This window comes from Denticeps clupeoides, chromosome 9 (assembly GCF_900700375.1).
Source record: "Denticeps clupeoides chromosome 9, fDenClu1.1, whole genome shotgun sequence".
NCBI lineage: Eukaryota > Metazoa > Chordata > Actinopteri > Clupeiformes > Denticipitidae > Denticeps > Denticeps clupeoides.
This window is the reverse complement of record NC_041715.1, coordinates 13524895-13543473: the sequence shown is the minus strand read 5'-3', so window position 1 is coordinate 13543473 and position 18579 is coordinate 13524895. Positions and strand designations below refer to the sequence as shown.

General features: G+C 43.5%; 1 protein-coding gene across 4 annotated transcripts in view; it reads right to left on the bottom strand.

Moving 5' to 3' along the window:
* The window catches only part of slc4a3 (solute carrier family 4 member 3), a 49188-nt gene extending 32032 nt beyond the window's left edge, over positions 1-17156 (bottom strand). The window contains exons 1-2 of one of the 4 annotated variants that reach the window (XM_028991115.1): positions 16946-17156; positions 593-750 (exon numbers count right to left, since the gene is read on the bottom strand). In XM_028991115.1, coding sequence (XP_028846948.1) covers positions 593-646 — 54 coding nt within the window. In that variant the 5' untranslated portion in view covers positions 647-750; positions 16946-17156. Of the gene's footprint in view, positions 1-592; positions 751-5983; positions 6136-6613; positions 6774-16945 lie in introns of those variants that run through there. The other 3 variants (XM_028991116.1, XM_028991117.1, XM_028991113.1) reach the window with 3 other exon arrangements.
* Positions 17157-18579: the final 1423 nt, after the last annotated feature.

Here is an 18579-nt window from a genome sequence, read left to right as displayed (position 1 = left end):
ATAGGGGCTTATAAGAGCCTTCCAGTTCCAAGTACCTTCAGGGAGATAGAAGAGCTCCCAATAGTGTCACTTATATCATTACATAACACCCATCTGACACCCTCAGAAAGAGCCTCCCCACAGGCCGCAGTCAGTTAGAGCCCTGTGCTATCAGGTTTCTCCCAGTGTGTTACACACACTCACACTCTCCTGAAGCTTAGACACTTACTGTAAAACAGACACAAACACACACACACAGACATGTGAATACAGATATAAAAGTGTTTGAGTTGCTATCTGTTTCTGACAATGTAAATCCATGTGTATGTGTATGTGAGACCCTGCACTGCAGCCCGCACACTTTGGCTCTGCAACCACCAGCCGCCACTGAGCTGTTGCCCAGGAAACATGTAATAATGGAGCCTAAATTGGTGTCATTTAAGGTATTCACTTCATTGGCAAGTCTTCGGGATATTGCCCACATGAAACGGGAGCGGGTGATACACAATAACTAATCAAGCATGAAGGCAAAATACTTGAAAACTCACTACCGCACTACAGACATATGTGGGTGGGGACCATGCAGGAAGGTGGGGTATGAATGGCTGCTTGCCTGATGCAGGTTGATCAACACATCTGTCTCGGGGGCATAGCCTCCTGTGGCCATGGGGACCAGGCGGGGCGCGGCGGCGGGAGCTCTGGGACAGGGGGTGGGGATCAGCCCTTCTCTTTCACGGTTGTGTTTCCAGTCAGCCTGTGGGGTGGCATAACCTGCAGGAACAAAGAAGGGCTGTGAGTCTGTGCTCTATGAACCTTCAACTGTCTCCCACAAGGTCAAGTTCACTTTGCATGGTATTAACTTTCTGCAAAATTAATATACTGTAACATATTTACATTTATAGCATTTATCAGACGCCCTTATCCAGAGCAACTTACAATCAGTAGTGACAGGGACAGTCCCTCCCTGAAGACACTCAGGGTTAAGTGTCTTTCTCAGGGACACAATGGTAGTAAGTGGGATTTGAACCTGGGTCTTCTGGTTCATAGGTGAGTGTGTTACCCACTAGGCTACTACCACCACTAATCTTTCCTAATTGTAATTACTAAAGCATCACAGTGTTTTGAATATGAATTTGTACAAGCAGATCCCTCGGTCACTGAAGTGGTAAGTGAATTATATATCTAACATTTTTCCCACATATTATGAAAAATAACCTGAAAAAAATAATATACAGAATTTCACGTCTAATATTTGTCGCACTGTGGGGATAATAATTTTTAAATAATTATATTATATATCGTTTTATTCATCAATTAATTTAATTTGAGGCTTCGCAACACGGAATAGAACAATTATGCTTCGGGTTTGATCACATCAAAATCAAAACAAAGACCATCCCCATGGTTTCATTTATTTTGTCTTCCCAAGACACCAGGAGTGAACCACACATCCATTTGCTGAAGATGAGTTCAATACTGTCATAATGCCATGAACTGTCGGAAAGGCGCACTGGACCGTGCACATCCCACTCCTCCAGGGATCTTGGCAGCACTTACTGACATGCAGGACACAGGGACATTGGTCCCTGCTTTACTGTTTTTAAGATTTAAAAATCTACTTCCAGTGTTCTAGAATCCTCTTCACTGCAGCCAAGAGGCTATATTTCCATTCAGGTCCGCAGAAAAAAACAGATGGATTCCCCCCACACGATTGACACAAATACAAAACTGTGTCTCTCTCTGTCTGCCTGACTCTCTCTCTCTCTCTGTGTGTGTGTGTGTGTGTGTGTGTGTGTGTGTGTGTGTGTGTGTGAGTGTACACTGCATCCTCTGACAGACCCGAGCGCAGCACAAAGCTCAGGCTCCCAGCCTGCTGAGTCAGACGCATCCATTTTTAGGTGGGAATGTTTCTTTTTTCCTCTCTTCGTGTTAAAGAGAAATTCATGGAGGAGGGGAACGCACCCGCTGAACAAGGGCAAGGAAGGAACCCAGAAGAAACGCTTCTCGCCGCCACTGTAGTTTTATACCTGACCAGGTGTGTGTCAACACTGGCAGATCACAGAAGCCCAGAGGACAGATCTGCCACCGTAAGCCACCGGGGGAAGTCAAGGACACACACACACGCTCATACAATACGACAGAGGGGGGATTATGACGGGAAAAAGATGAGTCTCCTCACATACCCGCGCACACACACACACACCCAGACTGATAGCTTGTCAGGAAGAAGGTCAGACCCCGACAGAACCACAGGGTGTAAAGCGACTGACCCCGTTTGTCTGATTAGCTCTCCCCAAGCCCCTTGCAGCCGGGACGGGCTGACGCTAGCCCCAGACCGTCGCCAGCGAGCCCCCAAACAGGAGCTGGTTTGTGGGATGGACGTCGGCGTGAGCCGCCGCCAGCCGGGCCTGCTGAATGATTCAGGGATCTGTGGGAAGTGCTTTATCTCGGTGATGAACGGCGCCGAAGGACGTGACTCATTCCTTCACCACACCCCCCCGGACGACGCCGCGGGCACCGCAGCAATATGAAGCCCTGCCCCACGCCGCGCTGGCGCTCGCATCACCGCGGTGCCGCAGTCCAGCGTCCGGGGGGGTGGGCGACAAAATAAACCAATTCGGTGCGAAAACACCCATGTCATATTCAGGGGAGTTAGAAAATATCAATACACCAATAAATACGTGGTGATATTGTATCAGTCCCGGGACACCAAATATCTATATATTTGTATACAATAAAAAAATGGTGCTGGCTCAGTCCTCTACAAGCACCACACCAACCTTACATAACTGACCAGGTACTTAAATCTATTCATTTCAACCTTATGCATTTCATCTTTTCGCTGAATTATTCATGGAAATGATCGCACACAGCATGTTGTACATCAACTCTGTTTCTACATTTTCGGTGAACTGCAGAATTATGTGATTATGTACAGTATTAGGGCTGCACGTTTTGGGGAAAAAGACATATTGCAATTGCAATATGCAAATATTGCAATATGCGATTGCGATATGATAAAGAGCACTTGCTTGTATATCTATGAAAAGTCGCATACAAATTACTAATAGTGAAATTTTTAATTTCAAAGTGAAAAATACAAACTACTTATAACAACTTGAAATGCCCTGTGCTTTCAAAATACAATATTCTACAAAATTAAATAATCACAAAAAAGTCTTTACTTTAAAAAACATTACTGTCGAACGACAAACCCTGGTATGGCTAAACAACTGTTTTGATTATATTTGGCCATTATAAAATCCCGTATTATAGTTCTTATGTTTAACCAAAACGTTGTTTGGAGGATGACTTGAACACAGGGATGCATAGCTTTGCTAGCTTTGCTAAGGTTAAGATTTGTAAACTGAGGTGAATTTCTTTAGGAAACCTTCAAAGTTTGAGAAAAGTTAACTAAACAGCTAAGAACAGTCTAAATAGTTAATGCCTACGTTTAGCCAAAACATTGTTTATAGGCTGACTTGAACACAGGAATGCATAGCTTCGCTAGCTTAGCCTAACTTAGCTAAGGTTAAGACTTATAAAATGGGATTTTATAATGGCCAAATATATTCAAAACAATTGTCCAGCCTTCCTATGAAATGTAATCCCCCGGGATCTGGTTTGGAGCGTACAGCGCTTTGTACAGCCCCAAGCAGCACAAGAGTGAGGCATTTCTATGCACTTCTCTCCATAGACATGTATATGCTTCACGCCACAGCAGAGCCTATCGCAATATGGCAGCGACGTTGACGTACGACGTTGACGTACGATGCAGCGTCATGCGCCGTCTACCCAGATGTCTCCGAATCGAAAGTCATGTGACCAAACACGTCACATTCAACTGAAGTGAGACTTCAGTCATCTCGCAAACTTTGAAAGAATGAGTGATATGTTGCCGATTCAATCAATCCATTGCGTTCATGTAATCGCACAGACTGACATCGCGATTACGATTGCGATTAGATTAATCGTGCAGCACTATACAGTATCACAGTATATCGAGATATAACCGTATTGTGACTCATGCATCGTGATACGTTTCGTATCGTGAGATCCTTGCCAATACACACCCCTAGTTTCTAACTGTAATGAGCCCTGGACAGGTTCAATCAATCATCTTAATCTTGGAGCGCCCTTCATTTCTTTATATTTTTGCAAGGAAAATGAGACTCTAAGTAGTCACTGATTGCAACATGTGTAAACATACATGTAAATACAGCAGGGGTGTTGAAATTAATCGTATAATCGATGCATTGCAATGCAGATGTGCATCGATATTGCATTGATGCAGTGAAGAACTATAATCAATCATATCACATAAAACAGGAATGGAGGAAAAGCTGATCTTTCACTGAATGTCCAGAAATTTTCGTCTTATCGTCTTACCAGGAATGTTTTTTTCGTGCTGAGACCCGCGGCGTGCGCTGCCCATTCGTTCTGAAAGCGGTTTGAAACAGCAGCTTATAGGTCTCACACGTGTACAGTTCTCAATTTGAACACAGCCTAAATAGTCGCATCAGGGTCAGGTGTACAAGACCTTAACTCTTATATTTGAAAACATCATGTAACCATGTGGATCATTTTTTGGCATGCATGAATATTGAGGCACTAATAATCATAATAGAATCGTGAGACCAGTCAATGACACATCTAAAATACCGTACAGAATACAAAGATAACTACTTTTAAAGGCCTGTAATAGAAAAAGGTGAAATAGCTGAAAACATGTTTTATATTCTAGTTTCTTCTAAATAGCCGCCCTTTACTCTGATTACTGCTTTGCACACTCTTGGCATTCTCTCGATGAGCTTCAAGAGGTCGTAACCTGAAATGGTTCTCCAACAGTCTTGAAGGAGTTCCCAGAGGTGTTCAGCACTTTGCCTTCACTCTGCGGTCCAACTCACCCCAAACCATCTCGGTTGGGTTCAGGTCCGGTGACTGTGGAGGTCAGGTTTCCACTTTTTGTTAAGTACATAACTCCACATGTGTTCATTCATAGTTTTGGTGCCTTCTACCAACGTAATCTACCAACGTAAATGGTCATGAAAATAAAGACATTGAATGAGAAGGTGTCCAAACTTTTGGCCTGTACTGTAGAAGTTAGTTATCTGCATTTTGGAGAGCAGGGAACTAACTACCCTCCCAGACCTTATTGTTGTTATATTTCTGTATTTATTTCTGGCAAGCAGAAGGTGATCTTGAGCTGTCACACAGCCTACTTCCTCATTTTGGATGATTAAACCCACCTCCTGTGGATACATCAGACATAAATTCATTGCTTTAATCATAAAAAATATTTCTACACTTCTGGTTAGATGCTACTCAGCACAAGGCGAATCCAATCTAATGTTTACCTGTGCCTCAGTTCCTTTCACACTGTTTACAGTGGCATATCTTGCTAGACGCCCTGTTTTTTTTATTTTAGAGACAAGTTTGATCAGTCTGATAAATGCTGCTTTGAAATCTGTATCAGTTGACCTTCCATAGCACCAAGTTATAACACCTTGGTAAAAGCTAATAATACATGCCCTTTATTTTGGTAAAAATGCTATTATACTTAACTGCTCATAGTAAAAGAGAGTTTTAAGCAAGGGGGTCCAAACTCATGCATGCCACTGTATGAGTTATGCAGCCTGGTCCTGCCTGAACTTCATCCCAATGTTCTTCTTGAAGCGACTAACCTGAAACCATACTGAAGAACCAACCAGGACCATCATTCACCAACACACCCAACAGAACTGTACTTGGTAAGGGCAAAGAAAAATTGTCAAATGGCCTTTTTTTTTCTGGATCACGATCGTGCTGTTCATCAGAGAGGGAAGGAAATGTCTATCTGAGCGTATTTATAGACAAGCTATACTTTCAAATAATTTGCCCTCAGCAATTAGCCCAACAGTAAGTGGAAAACTGCTATTAATGTAGCCTGGCACACACAAGGCATCCTGGGAACACTTAATGATCCCAGTGTTACCAAAACAGATCCGGGCTGATTGATGCTCACCAAGGGAGGCAACAGGTGCCCCTCTTCCACGCAGACATGCCAGGCATGGCTGTTCTGTAATTATCCAGGGCAGTAGGAGATAGGGCAGCCCCGGGCTGGACGCTATCCAGGCACCAGCTGCCTCTCGGTCACTTCTGTGTACACTTGCATGGCGGCCTTGAAGCAGGCTGACATTCTGGCGAAATGAGAACGACAAGAGCGGGCAGCATGGCATTCTGGGAGCGTGCTGGAAGAAAACGGAACAGATGCTTCCCCATTGTCTTCCTGGATCTCGCCATAAGCGAGCCACACCGCTTCCTGTGTGCCCCTAGCCAGAGAAATCACTAAATGTCTGCAAAAAAGCCAAGTTCTCTCTGCATCTGTCCACCATTGTTGAATCAAAATGTGAAAGTAGAATGCAAACAAACAGAGATTCAGGGGTGTGGTTGGAAAATGCTGACATTTCAGCATTTGCAATAACTCATTAATGAGGAATTCAGTCGTTTGACCTTCACCTGGCATCGCGCTTCACAGCTCTCTCTCCCAACCAAAACACAGAATTAGTGCCAGTTGAATGGCATTTGGTTAATGAAAGCGTTGTGGACTGCGATATCGTTCCTTTTTCTTTTTTAAGACAAAGAGAGTACTCACATTACTTTCCAGAGAGAAGTATCTTCCCTGAATGACTGCAGATCCTTTGTAAAACCATGGACTGATACTTCCTCTGTGGCCCGAGCACTCAAGGGTTACATTAAAGCCCACGTTAAATCACCGTCCACCATGGTCATTGTCCTTTCGGGGCTTGCAGTTCAATCTTCCAAGCACTAATGGCTTCTTCTTTTTTAGCAGCGGCGTTCCACACATATAAACACAGTCATGTGCTCATGTAATAATTTAAAGCCGGGAAGGACTGTGGCCAGGGGGTTGACAGAAATGAATGCACGTTTGCACCGCAGGCATGATACCCTTAAGTGCCCTTGACCGAGTCTCTGCCGACTTGTTGTCAGATGGAGTGCTTAGTGACGTGTCATGAAGTGTGTCTACAGGATTTACAGAAATAAACTTCTTAGCAATGTTGCCAGATACGAGATTATTTCCACACAAAAACCACCCAAAAACATATCAGAACACACAAAAAACTGCTGCAATCTTTCAACATACTTGGGTTCCTCAAAACCTCTTCTTGTCCATGCAAAACTAATCAATCTGGTGGCACAGAGCACATTCCCCTTGGTTCCTCCCTACTTCCATTCCTTTGAACATAGCGAACATAGTGAAGAAATATGATTTCTGAAGTTGTCAACCTGACTAATAGCAGAGCACGGGGAGATTTCTGATGCCCTATTATCTAACATTATGACCTCAGGTTACAGCTAATCAGAGAAAAATTATAGATCACAGAGATAAGGACAATGACTGATCCTATAAAATCGATTGACTCTACTGATGCCTCATTCCCCGTTAAACCAACCACATGTCAATTAATCCCACGCCCAACTGAGCTGTATAATCACTGAGAACAAAAGCACTGCCAGTGCAGGAGGTGTCATGTTTCCTGTCGAACAGATCCTCTCAAAGCTCCCATATGCCACTACAACAGGTGCCATTGTAGTACAGCACCTATAGATCAGTGAATGCTGTGCTTCAATCTCCTCCCATCTGGGCACACTTCTGCACTGGAGGCAAGGTGGATGTGTATATTGTGTTTATTGTGTGTTATTGTGTGAGCTGCTCCACTGTGCCTTCTAAACTGCCCCAATTGGACCAATATATGGGCCTCATAAAATTACATTAAAAATTACATTACATCTTGGGATTATCCCTTAAAATTGCAATTTTTCTTTATGGTTGCATTCAGATAGTCAGTAAGAACAGTGAAGTGACTTAAGACGACTGACAGTGACATCATTCGCAATATTCAACAGCATGCATTCAGCAATCAACAGACATTTACATTCATGGAAATTGTATGGGAGTTTAGACTCTACACCAAAGTAGGAACTAAATTATGCACTAAAAACAGGCCTTCCTATATCAAAACAATGCAAAACAGGAACTTCTTCACAACTCCTAGAACTGTATGTGAAAGTTTAAACGTTTTTTTGGCCTGCTCGCCCATGTGGATCTGGCACAAAGTCTGCTGCTAAAATTAGCATTAAAATAAATGCCTGCCAAAATGTGCAGGCACTCTTCTTTTGTGTGTGTGTGTGTGTGTGTGTGTACGTAAACTTTTTAGTTAGCTAACCTTTCAAAGAAGCTGTCTTGCTATGGTGTTACAGTTTATTACCATTAATTACACAATAAAGTAAACATCACACAATTAGCAAAACTCTGCACAACATTACACAGAATGTCTGCTTCACAATTTTGGCAAAAAACTATACACACAATGATTTGCAAAAATCACACCTTAACACAGTTGAGCATTCTGAGGTTATTTCCTTGTCAAAAAAAGCCCTGGCTTGCCAATGACCATACATATGAACAAACTTGATAATCATATCCACACATGAAAACACAGCAAACATGCGCCCTATAAAAGTTCACCTGTCTTCAACAAAATGGAAGGGATTCGAAGAAGAAATAGTAGAGTATAAATGAGAGGAGCTCAAAAAGGAGGAAAAGAAGGTAGAGGAAGAGACCTGGGTAGACAAAGTGTCACGTTTCTCGCACAACCACCCTGTGGCCCTGCGGACGCCGACCCGGAAGTAGATGGGACAGACGTTGGCGTGCTTTATAAAAAGCAAGCAGCCATCTTGGACGTTTCTCGCTTGTCAATGTGGTTTCCATTTGTGGCTGCTAAGCCCTTTCCCTGCCTCCTTGTCTTGACTGTCTCCTTGTTGCCAGTTTTGTGCCCTCTGCTTGCCTCGCCCTTGTCTGTTCCCATTTGGATACCAATGCACCCAGCCACTCGCCCGTCCCTGGATTCTTCTTCTGCTCACTGCCAGCTCTGCCTGACGGATGCCAACGTTACTGACCCATTTCTGCTGACAACGCAACCTGCTGTCCCCACGCCATGCCTCTCCACCACGGTACGGTTACAGCTTGTACAGTCACACGGACTTCCCCAACGCCTTTCCCCTCCGGCCCCAGTCGCTCCCTCCTGTGCCCACGTGATGGAAAGCGCCCACGACCACAGACCTTCAGCCCTCCTGATTCTCCCTGTGCTCAAGCCATGTCTGCACGTGCGCCACCCCAGCCATCCCATGACACAAAGGTAGAGAAGGATGGGAAGAAAAAAAAAAAAAAAAGTGAAGTAATTGTCACATGTGATACACAGCAGCACAGCACACGGTGCACACAGTGAAATTTGTCCTCTGCATTTAACCCATCACCCTGAGTGAGCAGTGGGCAGCCATGACAGGCACCCGGGGAGCAGTGTGTGGGGACGGTGCTTTGCTCAGTGGCACCTTGGAAGATCAGGATTCGAACCGGCAACCTTCTGATTACGGGGCCGCTTCCTTAACCGCTAGGCCACCACAGAAGAGATATCACCTGAAACAAGGAAAACCGGACAAACTTTAACTCAAGAAAATCTGGACAGCACTTATTGACTGAGTGTAGCTGGACTAATAGTTTAGCCAAATCTACGTATCGTAGAAATAACGTAGAAATACGGTAGAGATAGTCATTCGAACATTGCGTCAAGAAAATTAATGACACAGTACAATGAAACAGCATTTTACTCTACTTGTCATCACTTTTGTTATCCTTTTCTGTGACATATGACAGTAGCCTGCATGTATTGGGGGTTGAGGACAACAACTCTATCATCAAGGCCATTGTCATCAATGATCACAATATTTACAGTATTGTGGATGTATGTATTATGTGTAACTTTACATGTAAAAAGACTATGTGTACAGTGCACAATGCAATATAAATGAAGAAATATTTTCTCATCTAAATTATGCCATAACCATGCTCTCAAACAATATTGCTGAATAAAATCCAGCACTCTACTTCTGAAAAAATGATTGAAACTAGTGCTGCAGATTAATCTAATCGCAATCGTAATCGCGATGTCAGTCTGTGCGATTACATGAACGCAAAAAGCTGCGATTTAAATGATTAGTACATGGATTGGATCGGCGACATATCCAATCCATTCTCTCATTCTCTCAAAGTTTGGTCACAGGACTTTCAATTCGGAGACATATGGTTAGACGCCACATGACGCTGCATCGTACGTCAACGTCGTACGTCAACGTCGCCGCCATATTGCGATAGGCTCTGCTGTGGCGTGAAGCAAATACATGTCTATGGAGAGAAGTGCATAAAAATGCCTCACTCTTGTGCTGCTTGGGGCTGTACAAAGCGCTGTACACTCCAAACCAGATCCTGGGGGATTAAATTTCATAGGTAAGGCAGGACAATTGTTTTGAATATATTTGGCCATTATAAAATCCCGTTTTTATTTCTAAGTCTTAACCTTAGCTAAGCTATGCTAAGCTAGCGAAGCTATGCATTCCTGTGTTCAAGTCAGCCTCCAAACAACGTTTTGGCTAAACGTAGGCATTAACTATTTAGACTGATCTTAGCTGTTTAGTTAACTTTCTCAAACTTTTAAGGTTTCCTAAAGAAATTCACCTCAGTTTACAAATCTTAACCTTAGCTATGCTAGCAAAGTTATGCATCCCTGTGTTCAAGTCAGCCTCCAAACAACGTTTTGGTTAAATGTAAGAACTATAATACGGGATTTTATAATGGCCAAATATAATCAAAATAGTTGTTTAGCCATACCAGGGTTTGTCGTTCGACAGTAATGTAAAATAGTTTTTTGTGATTTATTTAATTTGGTAGAAAATTGTATTTTGAACTGGGCATTTTAGGTTGTTATAAGTAGTTTGTATGTTTCACTTTGAAATGAAACATTTCACTATTAGTATGTGACTTTTTTCATTGATATACAAGCAAGTGTCCTTTATCATATCGCATATCGCAATATTGATCTCAATAATCGCAATATGTCTTTTTCCCCAAATCGTGCAGCCCTAATTGAAACTGTATACATTCATTGAAAGACTGTTAGTGACAGTTAGTTTTCTGCAAGTTGGGTGTGGTGTTCGGTTAATTGTGTTAAGTATTTAGGCAAAAAATTACCCCCCCCCCCCCCTTTTTTTTTTTTTTTTTTTTTTTACTTGGCATGCTATTTTTAAACTAGGGATGCTTACATTAAATACGCCGAAGCTACATAGCAATTACAAAGTCCCCCTCCTCCACTTAAATTGTATTGGTTTGAGATCAGGCACAGTTAGACATCAAGGTATTGGATGATCTTAGACTTTTTTTACAATCAGGTGAAAATAAATCTGTGAAACGGTGGTCCCTTGCCGAGTTATAATATGTTGGACATTTACACACCACTCAATGGCGCAGCAGAGATCTAATTCACAATACTTTGACAAGCTCACTTCAGTGGGGAACATAACACATGAAAAGTTAGGCATGTAATGCTTTGCAAGTCCGTACATTTCATAAGTGTGCCATGCATGTAAAAAGTATTTAAAGTGTTTTTACCACGGCCCCATTCCACAGGTTACTGAGCGATCCTCCCCGGCGTCCAGCATCAGCTCCCGGGGCACTGAGCACAGGCCCCGCCCCTTCCAGATTACTCGTACCTGTTTACCCTCCTGCACCAGTGTGCCGGGTCCGGTATTGTGGTTCCGTCCATCACTGTTTTTTCCGCGTGGAATGAGAGGTATGTGTGAGCGTATGGCGTGTGCGGCGCACTTCCCGGTGTTTTCCCGCCGCGTGGCCACAGGGAAGTCCTGGTGTAGTCCCCGCTCAGACCCGCCAGCAGGTCACGTGACTCAGGGGGTGTTGGTTGTGTGTACTGATAACGGTGATGCTGTGTTGCTTTTCAGGCGTGGTGCGAGTGTGGAATTTTCCCCATGTGAGTAAACCTTCGCTCATTTTCTTCGTCCAGTATACAACAAAGATGATCTTTGTGAAAGCACCTGCGCCCAGGTCCTCCACTTCCTTAGTGTCACAACAGGTTGGGATGTCTTGTGTGCTTGTAAATTAGTGTTCACTTTTGTAAATTTGTTTTATGAAATGCTTTTCACTTGTCGGCCGCTGTAATATTGCAAGGGCCAATTATGGCAAATAGGTGATCAATGAATATTAGGAGCAGTCAGAAGACAGGTGAGTGAAATCATGGTGGACAGGCTGAGGGCCTGAAAGTGTCACATGTTGTCACTTGTTTATATGGTTAATACATCTCAGTCCGGACCTCAAATGCTTTAACATGCAGTTTTTCGGTTTTGTTTAAACAATATTTTCAGCCCTCACATCACTCGACATGACACATCGTGAACATGCTCTCAGACATGAACAAGTTATTTGAGTTTTCTTTATGAGCATGTTTCCAAGGCAACCATCTGGCAGGCTGGCAGGTACATAACTCTTTACATTTACCGCATTTATCCAGAGCGAACCTCATGGCATGAAACCACACTGCTGCTCACTAGTCATCTCTCATAACTTCATGCTGCGGCGGATCATGTTTATCCCCCTGTAGTTGCGGCAGTTCTGCACATCACCCTTATTCTTGAAAACCAGTACCAGCACACCTCTTCTCCACCCATCAGGTGTTAAACAATCGGATAAATTCCACAGGAACAACATCTTTTTTATAGCTGTCTTCTCCTTCTGGTTCACAATCTCCACCTCATCCAAACTGTTCATCAGCCCCTAGAAGTACTCTTTCCATCTGCTCAACACACGCTCCCTGCTATATGAGTGCATTTCCATGGCCATTCTTTTTCGCCCTATCCTGCTGCACATCTTTACCAGCTCTGTCCCTCTGCTTAGCCAGACACAAGAGATCCTGTTATCCCTCCTTATTGTCCAACCTCTCGCACAACTCGCCATACGCCTGAGCTTTAGCCTTCATGACCTCTCTCTTTGCCTGATGTATCATCAATCAATTAATCAATTTTTATTTGTACTGCGCTTTTTACAATGTGCATTGGCACAAAGCGTCTCGCATTAGAACAGTGGCCATGAGTCCCTAGTGAGCAAAGCAAAGGTGACAGCGGCAAAGTTCCTTTGAGAGGAACCGAGGCTCATCTGCATCTGGCCTGCACCGGATTATCCTGATTTGTTCATGTAAGGCCACAGACGTAATGCAGTGTGAGCTACATCCAGGGATTGCCAGGAAAGTCCACTGAGGTTGTAAATTAGAGAATTCTACGCAGGTATCAGCATCAAAGGTCACTCCCAAATTCTTCACTGATGCACAAGGAACAACTGAGGAACCGGCACAATTCAATTTATTTTGTGTTAGTCCATGTCTAGTCCCTTTACCAGCACGTCGATCTCAGACGATGTGTCTATTATTCTTCCATTTCTTCTTCGTCAAACCTCTTCTACTCTCCTGTACCTCCTGGTTCCAACACCAGGCTTCCTTGTCCTCTTTCTTCCATCCAGATGTCACCTCAAGCACCAATGTTCTCATGAAGGTTCTTATGAAGGTATAAAGCCCCACATGCCTCTCTCAAATACACTTGTATATTAATAAAATGTATAGTTGCTTGTTGTACTTTAAGAACCCAACTCTCCCACAGTTCCACATGTTTACTATATCGCTCCCTGGATGGGAGCAATTTGCTTCTTTCCACAGGCAGTCAAACGTATGACCCCTTCCCTGCTCCACCAGACTGGCATGTAATAATTCAGATCTGTCATGAAGTGTCTTGTTCTGATGTTTTTGTTTCCTTTTCCTTTTAGTAATTTCTATATATCACAATGGTGGCCTAGCAGGTAAGGAAGTGGACCTGTAATCAGAAGGCTGGCTGTTCAAATCTTGAACCATCAAGGTGCCACTGAGCAAAGTATCATCCCCACACAACCCCACCCATTCCAACTCCCCGGGCGCCAGTCATGGCTGCCCACTGCTCACTAAGGGTGATGGTTAAAAGCAGAGGACACATTTTGTTGTGTCACCTTGTGCTGTGCTGCAGTGCTTCACAATGACAAACATTCACTTAAAAAAAGTCTTTGTAATGTAGTTAAGATTAGAACTACATAGTTTTTCATAGTTTTTACTAACATTGAGGATAAAGATCTGGTTAAGATCCAGTCCAGAAGGGGCAACTGTAGGTCTGGGTACGGAGTTTCCTGATTGTTTTCACCTCTGTATGATTGTATAAAGCTGCCCTGTTTGTGACAGTTCTCAATTGAGTCGTTGTTTGGTGATGTTCCCCTGTTGAGTGCTTTATTGTAATAAATCTTTTGTCATGTGACGAGATGTTTGTACCCCTTGTAGTTTGCCGGAATTTTAGATTTGAGGCTGACATACTATGCCGAATGAGTTCTGTTTTGGTGTCTAAGCCTGTGTACAATTACATAGAAAAGTAATTAAGATATCTGTTAAAATTTCATATTATATATAATATATACAAATTATGTATATTTTAGAATTTAAAGTGGCATTTTGAACAACAATGGGCACGTATTGCATATACTGTACAAGTATTCTGTTGTAGCACAAAACGTTTCACATGACTTCTAATAAGATAAGATAAAATAAGATAAACCTTTATTAGTCCCACAAATGGGAAATTATAATCCATGAAGATTATTTCCCGCAAAACAGGACAGTGTTTTGAAAAGTTTTTCTCTACATGTGCTGCGTAAGCTTTAATGGATCTAAAGTGTTAAGAGATTACCAGGATTTATATGGCTTCATTTAAAAGGGCAGTGAAGGTCTCCTGAACAAATGCTTTAATATCAAATAGCAGCTCCTAGGTACAGATAATGAATTGACCACTGAGCATAATTTTATTTTCTACACTGGAGAATAAAGCAGACATATCTCATTTCAGAAGAGTCTTGCAGTTCTTCATATCTACTTTACAACGAAACAAGTGTTTCCGCATGAGACCCCATTATCAGGAGATTCACTTCAACTCGTGTGATTTGGAAATCAATTGAGTGTGGACCAAATAAGTGAGGATCAATTTCCAATTAAACTCTAATTAAGTCGACAGGTTGGTGGATTAATCCGGTCAGCATCTTACAGGTAGAATCTGAATACTGGCCACCATGAAGCATTAATGAATACTGCCACCCCGTCCAGGAGCTCTAATGATGTGACATCCTCACATCCAACGTCAAGCCCACAGTAGAAGAGTACGCTGTCGCTGGTGTGTTAGCGTCCCGTTGCAGATCGGAGGCCGCTCTGTAATTTTCTACACACTCCAAGGTCCAATCTGTTGATGTATGGATCTATATTTAGCTAGGAGAGTGGGTTGCCAACATAAGGTAAGTACTCATCTACACTGCCCCCCCCCCCCCCGACACACAAGGGACAAATAAGAGTGAAACCCCTTGGGCTCCTATCAGCAATGATCCTTACCGAATAACATAAACTGCAAGTCCCATCACACCTTGCATCATCGTAAATGCGTTAATAAACATATATTGCTTGCATAAAAATCACCTGTTTTACTCTATTTTTATGTATAATGGTCATAATGGCACTTTGGTCACACTACATCACTAAGTATAGACTGCTCCCTCACTGGGGTCCAGAAACATTTTTCAAGAACACATAACACACATAAGCTGAGCACATCTGTTCTGCTTAAATATTTCATTTACAAAGCGGTAAATCATGTTCTTCATGTTACTCTTTTTCCTCCACATTAATCATGGTTCACACCATTGGTACCTTTGACAGAACTCTGCTGGTGCCAACTTTGAAGTGCGCGTCTACGATAACCAATAACTACGATAACCGCCGATAGTTTTATAGGATGGTAGTAGGGTGTCCCTGTAACTACTGACTGTGAGTCACTCTGGATAAGGACGTCTGATAAATCTTGTAAAGGAAAATCGGAAAAGGTGACTCCCTGGACCAACCGCTGCTCCAGATTCCCTTTGGTCCTGCCCTATGGCAGCTAACCCGTTATTCTTAAAATCAGATATTTCAGCTAAACTATTACGTGACAAGCTCGTGAAACAGGCAGCTAAATTCAAGCAAATAACTGTTGGTTGTTTGTCAGGCATGTATTATACGTATGGTACTTATTTAACTAATCATTATACCTTTGGACAGGAACAACTATTACACTCCAGCTTTCTACACACAGTGAAATGCAGGTACCACAGTGTATCTATAAGGGTCCTAAACGCGCGTCGCTGCGGCAGTGACCTTCTGAAGAACAATAATGTACCTGTCCGAGTCGTCTGTCCCCTTTGAGGCACAACTGTGTACCTGTCGTGGCTGGAATTTAAAATGATATTTACGTGTGAGCATGATGTGGTGGTTAAAGAGGGGTTGCGCAAGGAGGCCGGGCTCGAACCGGCAATCACAAGTCTCAGCCCACCGAGCTGCACGCTGCTACGCCCGTGATATTTTCCTTCTAGCCATTGATGGATTTTCATCAATTGTCCTTCGTCGTGCTGCGCCGGCGAGAACATTTTTACTTTTGCAGACACTTTCGAGAAAAAAAAAAAATGTAAATGTCAGTCACGCCCACTGGCCACTCTATCAATATTGTGCAGAAGAAAATCCCCCAACTGTACAGGCTCATGGTACAAATCATGTGCCTTTAAAGGTACAACATGGTATGGCTCCTGTGTGTGTGTGTGTGTGTGTGTGTGTGTGTGTGTAAATGTGTACAGTAGATCATGTCAGTACATCGGCAGCAGTGGCGATCTCGTCAATTCGGCCTCGTGGGGGGGGGGGGACCTGGTGGACGAGACGCTCCGCGACCGTACGTCGTGCGTATTTTTAATCATCCGACCGTTCAACTTTGCCCACGCGCGCTCACGTACGTGTTTTTTCGCGTTTATATATATATTTATTTTTCATTTTTACACGCGCAATAATGTCACGCGCTCGCGTCGTTTTTTTTTTTTTTTTTGCCTCTTTTGTCCTAAGCGGTGAAATTGCCCACTTTCGCCCGTCGGGGAGGTGCGGTGCACACAATAAAGCCCCCTTTTCCCCCCACGCGGTCAACGCGGTCGTACCTGCGCGTTTGGAGAGGTGTCGCTGCGGAACGAGGGTGATGCCGGGCGGTCAGGCGGCGGCTGCGCGGCGGCGGCGGCGATGCTCCATACTGAACGCGAACCCTCCTCCCCGCCTCCCTAACGAGGGATGCTGGCTGCGGCCACGTGACGCGGAGGCTCGTCCTCCACGAGGCTCGCAGAAGATGCGCGTAAAGCGGCTCCGCAGCGCCATATTCGCAGAACGTCGCCGCGTGGACTCGTCGTGGGTTTACCCACTCTGCTGAAATATGTCTGTAATGCGTCAAATAAATATGTCATTTTTTTTTTACCCGTTTTATTACACGGGCCATGGCTAAGGAGTGAGGGGGGGGGGGGGGGGGGGCTTTTAAAGGCACCCCCACTCTTCTCCATCCTTCCGCCCTTGCTTCGTTCTTCTAGACGGAGAGGACCTCTTGGCTGCAGTGAAAGGATCATTTATTGATGAGCTGGCTCCTGAGCTCCTGTTAAAGTAGGGCACCGTCCCCTCCCATGTCCTCGCTAACAGTCGTTCGTACGTAATTAACGTAAAACGCACTGCGAGTCACAAAAGCCCTCCAATTCCTGCGACACGCGTGCATTGTGGATTCCAGGTGTGCAGTGGTTTCTGGGCTGGACCCCTACCCCCTTCAGGCTTCTAGGCCCTGTGACATTGAAGTCTTGAATGTACCGCCCCCTTCTGGAGGACATGATTTATGATTCATGGTTTATGAACTTATTCAAGCATTCTTACAACCATGGGACGTTAATAATACCCTGATGGGGTTAGGAAAATGGAGAAAACTAAAATAATGGATCAGGATGTACAGGCTCTGTCACCGATTTAACCAAAATATTTCCCAAAATTCTAATTCCTTGCTTAATGGATTACAATTTTTTAGTATGATTTGAAGATTAATGGAGAAGAAATTGTAAGGTGATGTGGTGCGTTTGTTTGGGGTTTGGATACCCTCCTCGTGTTAGTTTCCTCCAGGTTTTCTGGTTTCATCCCACCATCCAAAGTGTGTGAGTGAATGGTGTGTGTGTGTGTGTGTGTGTGTGTGTGTGTGTGGGCTGCAGCAGTAATGACGCAGGGCTACACGGTTAAGTGACTAACTGATAAATATAATATTAATGTTTGTACGTAACACATCAAACCTATGAAAATTATACCCTGCATACTGTGAATTTGTGAAAATGTAATTGAAGTGGTTAACTCTTTCTGCTCATGTCTTGTATCAAGTAAGAGAGAAATGGACTAAACACAAACTGGAAACCTGCATTAATGATCGGTATCAGTTTGTGGACATCAGTGATGATTTGTCTTCACATAGTAAAGTAGAGTTTGGTGTTCCCCAAGGTTCTGTACTAGGTCCGTTGCTATTTTTTTTTTAATACATGTTACCTTTAGGTCACGTCATTTGCAAACACAGTATTAGCATTCAGTGCTATGCTGATGACACACAGTTGTATTTATGAGCAATGCCATACGAAAGGCAGCAGCTGAACAGAATGGAGAATTGTCTGAAGGACATTAGACAGTGGATGCTCACCAACTTTCTTCTGTTAAACCCTGAAAAGACAGAAAAGTTTCAGAAAAGTTGGTCCATGCCTTTATCACATCAAGGTTAGATTACTGC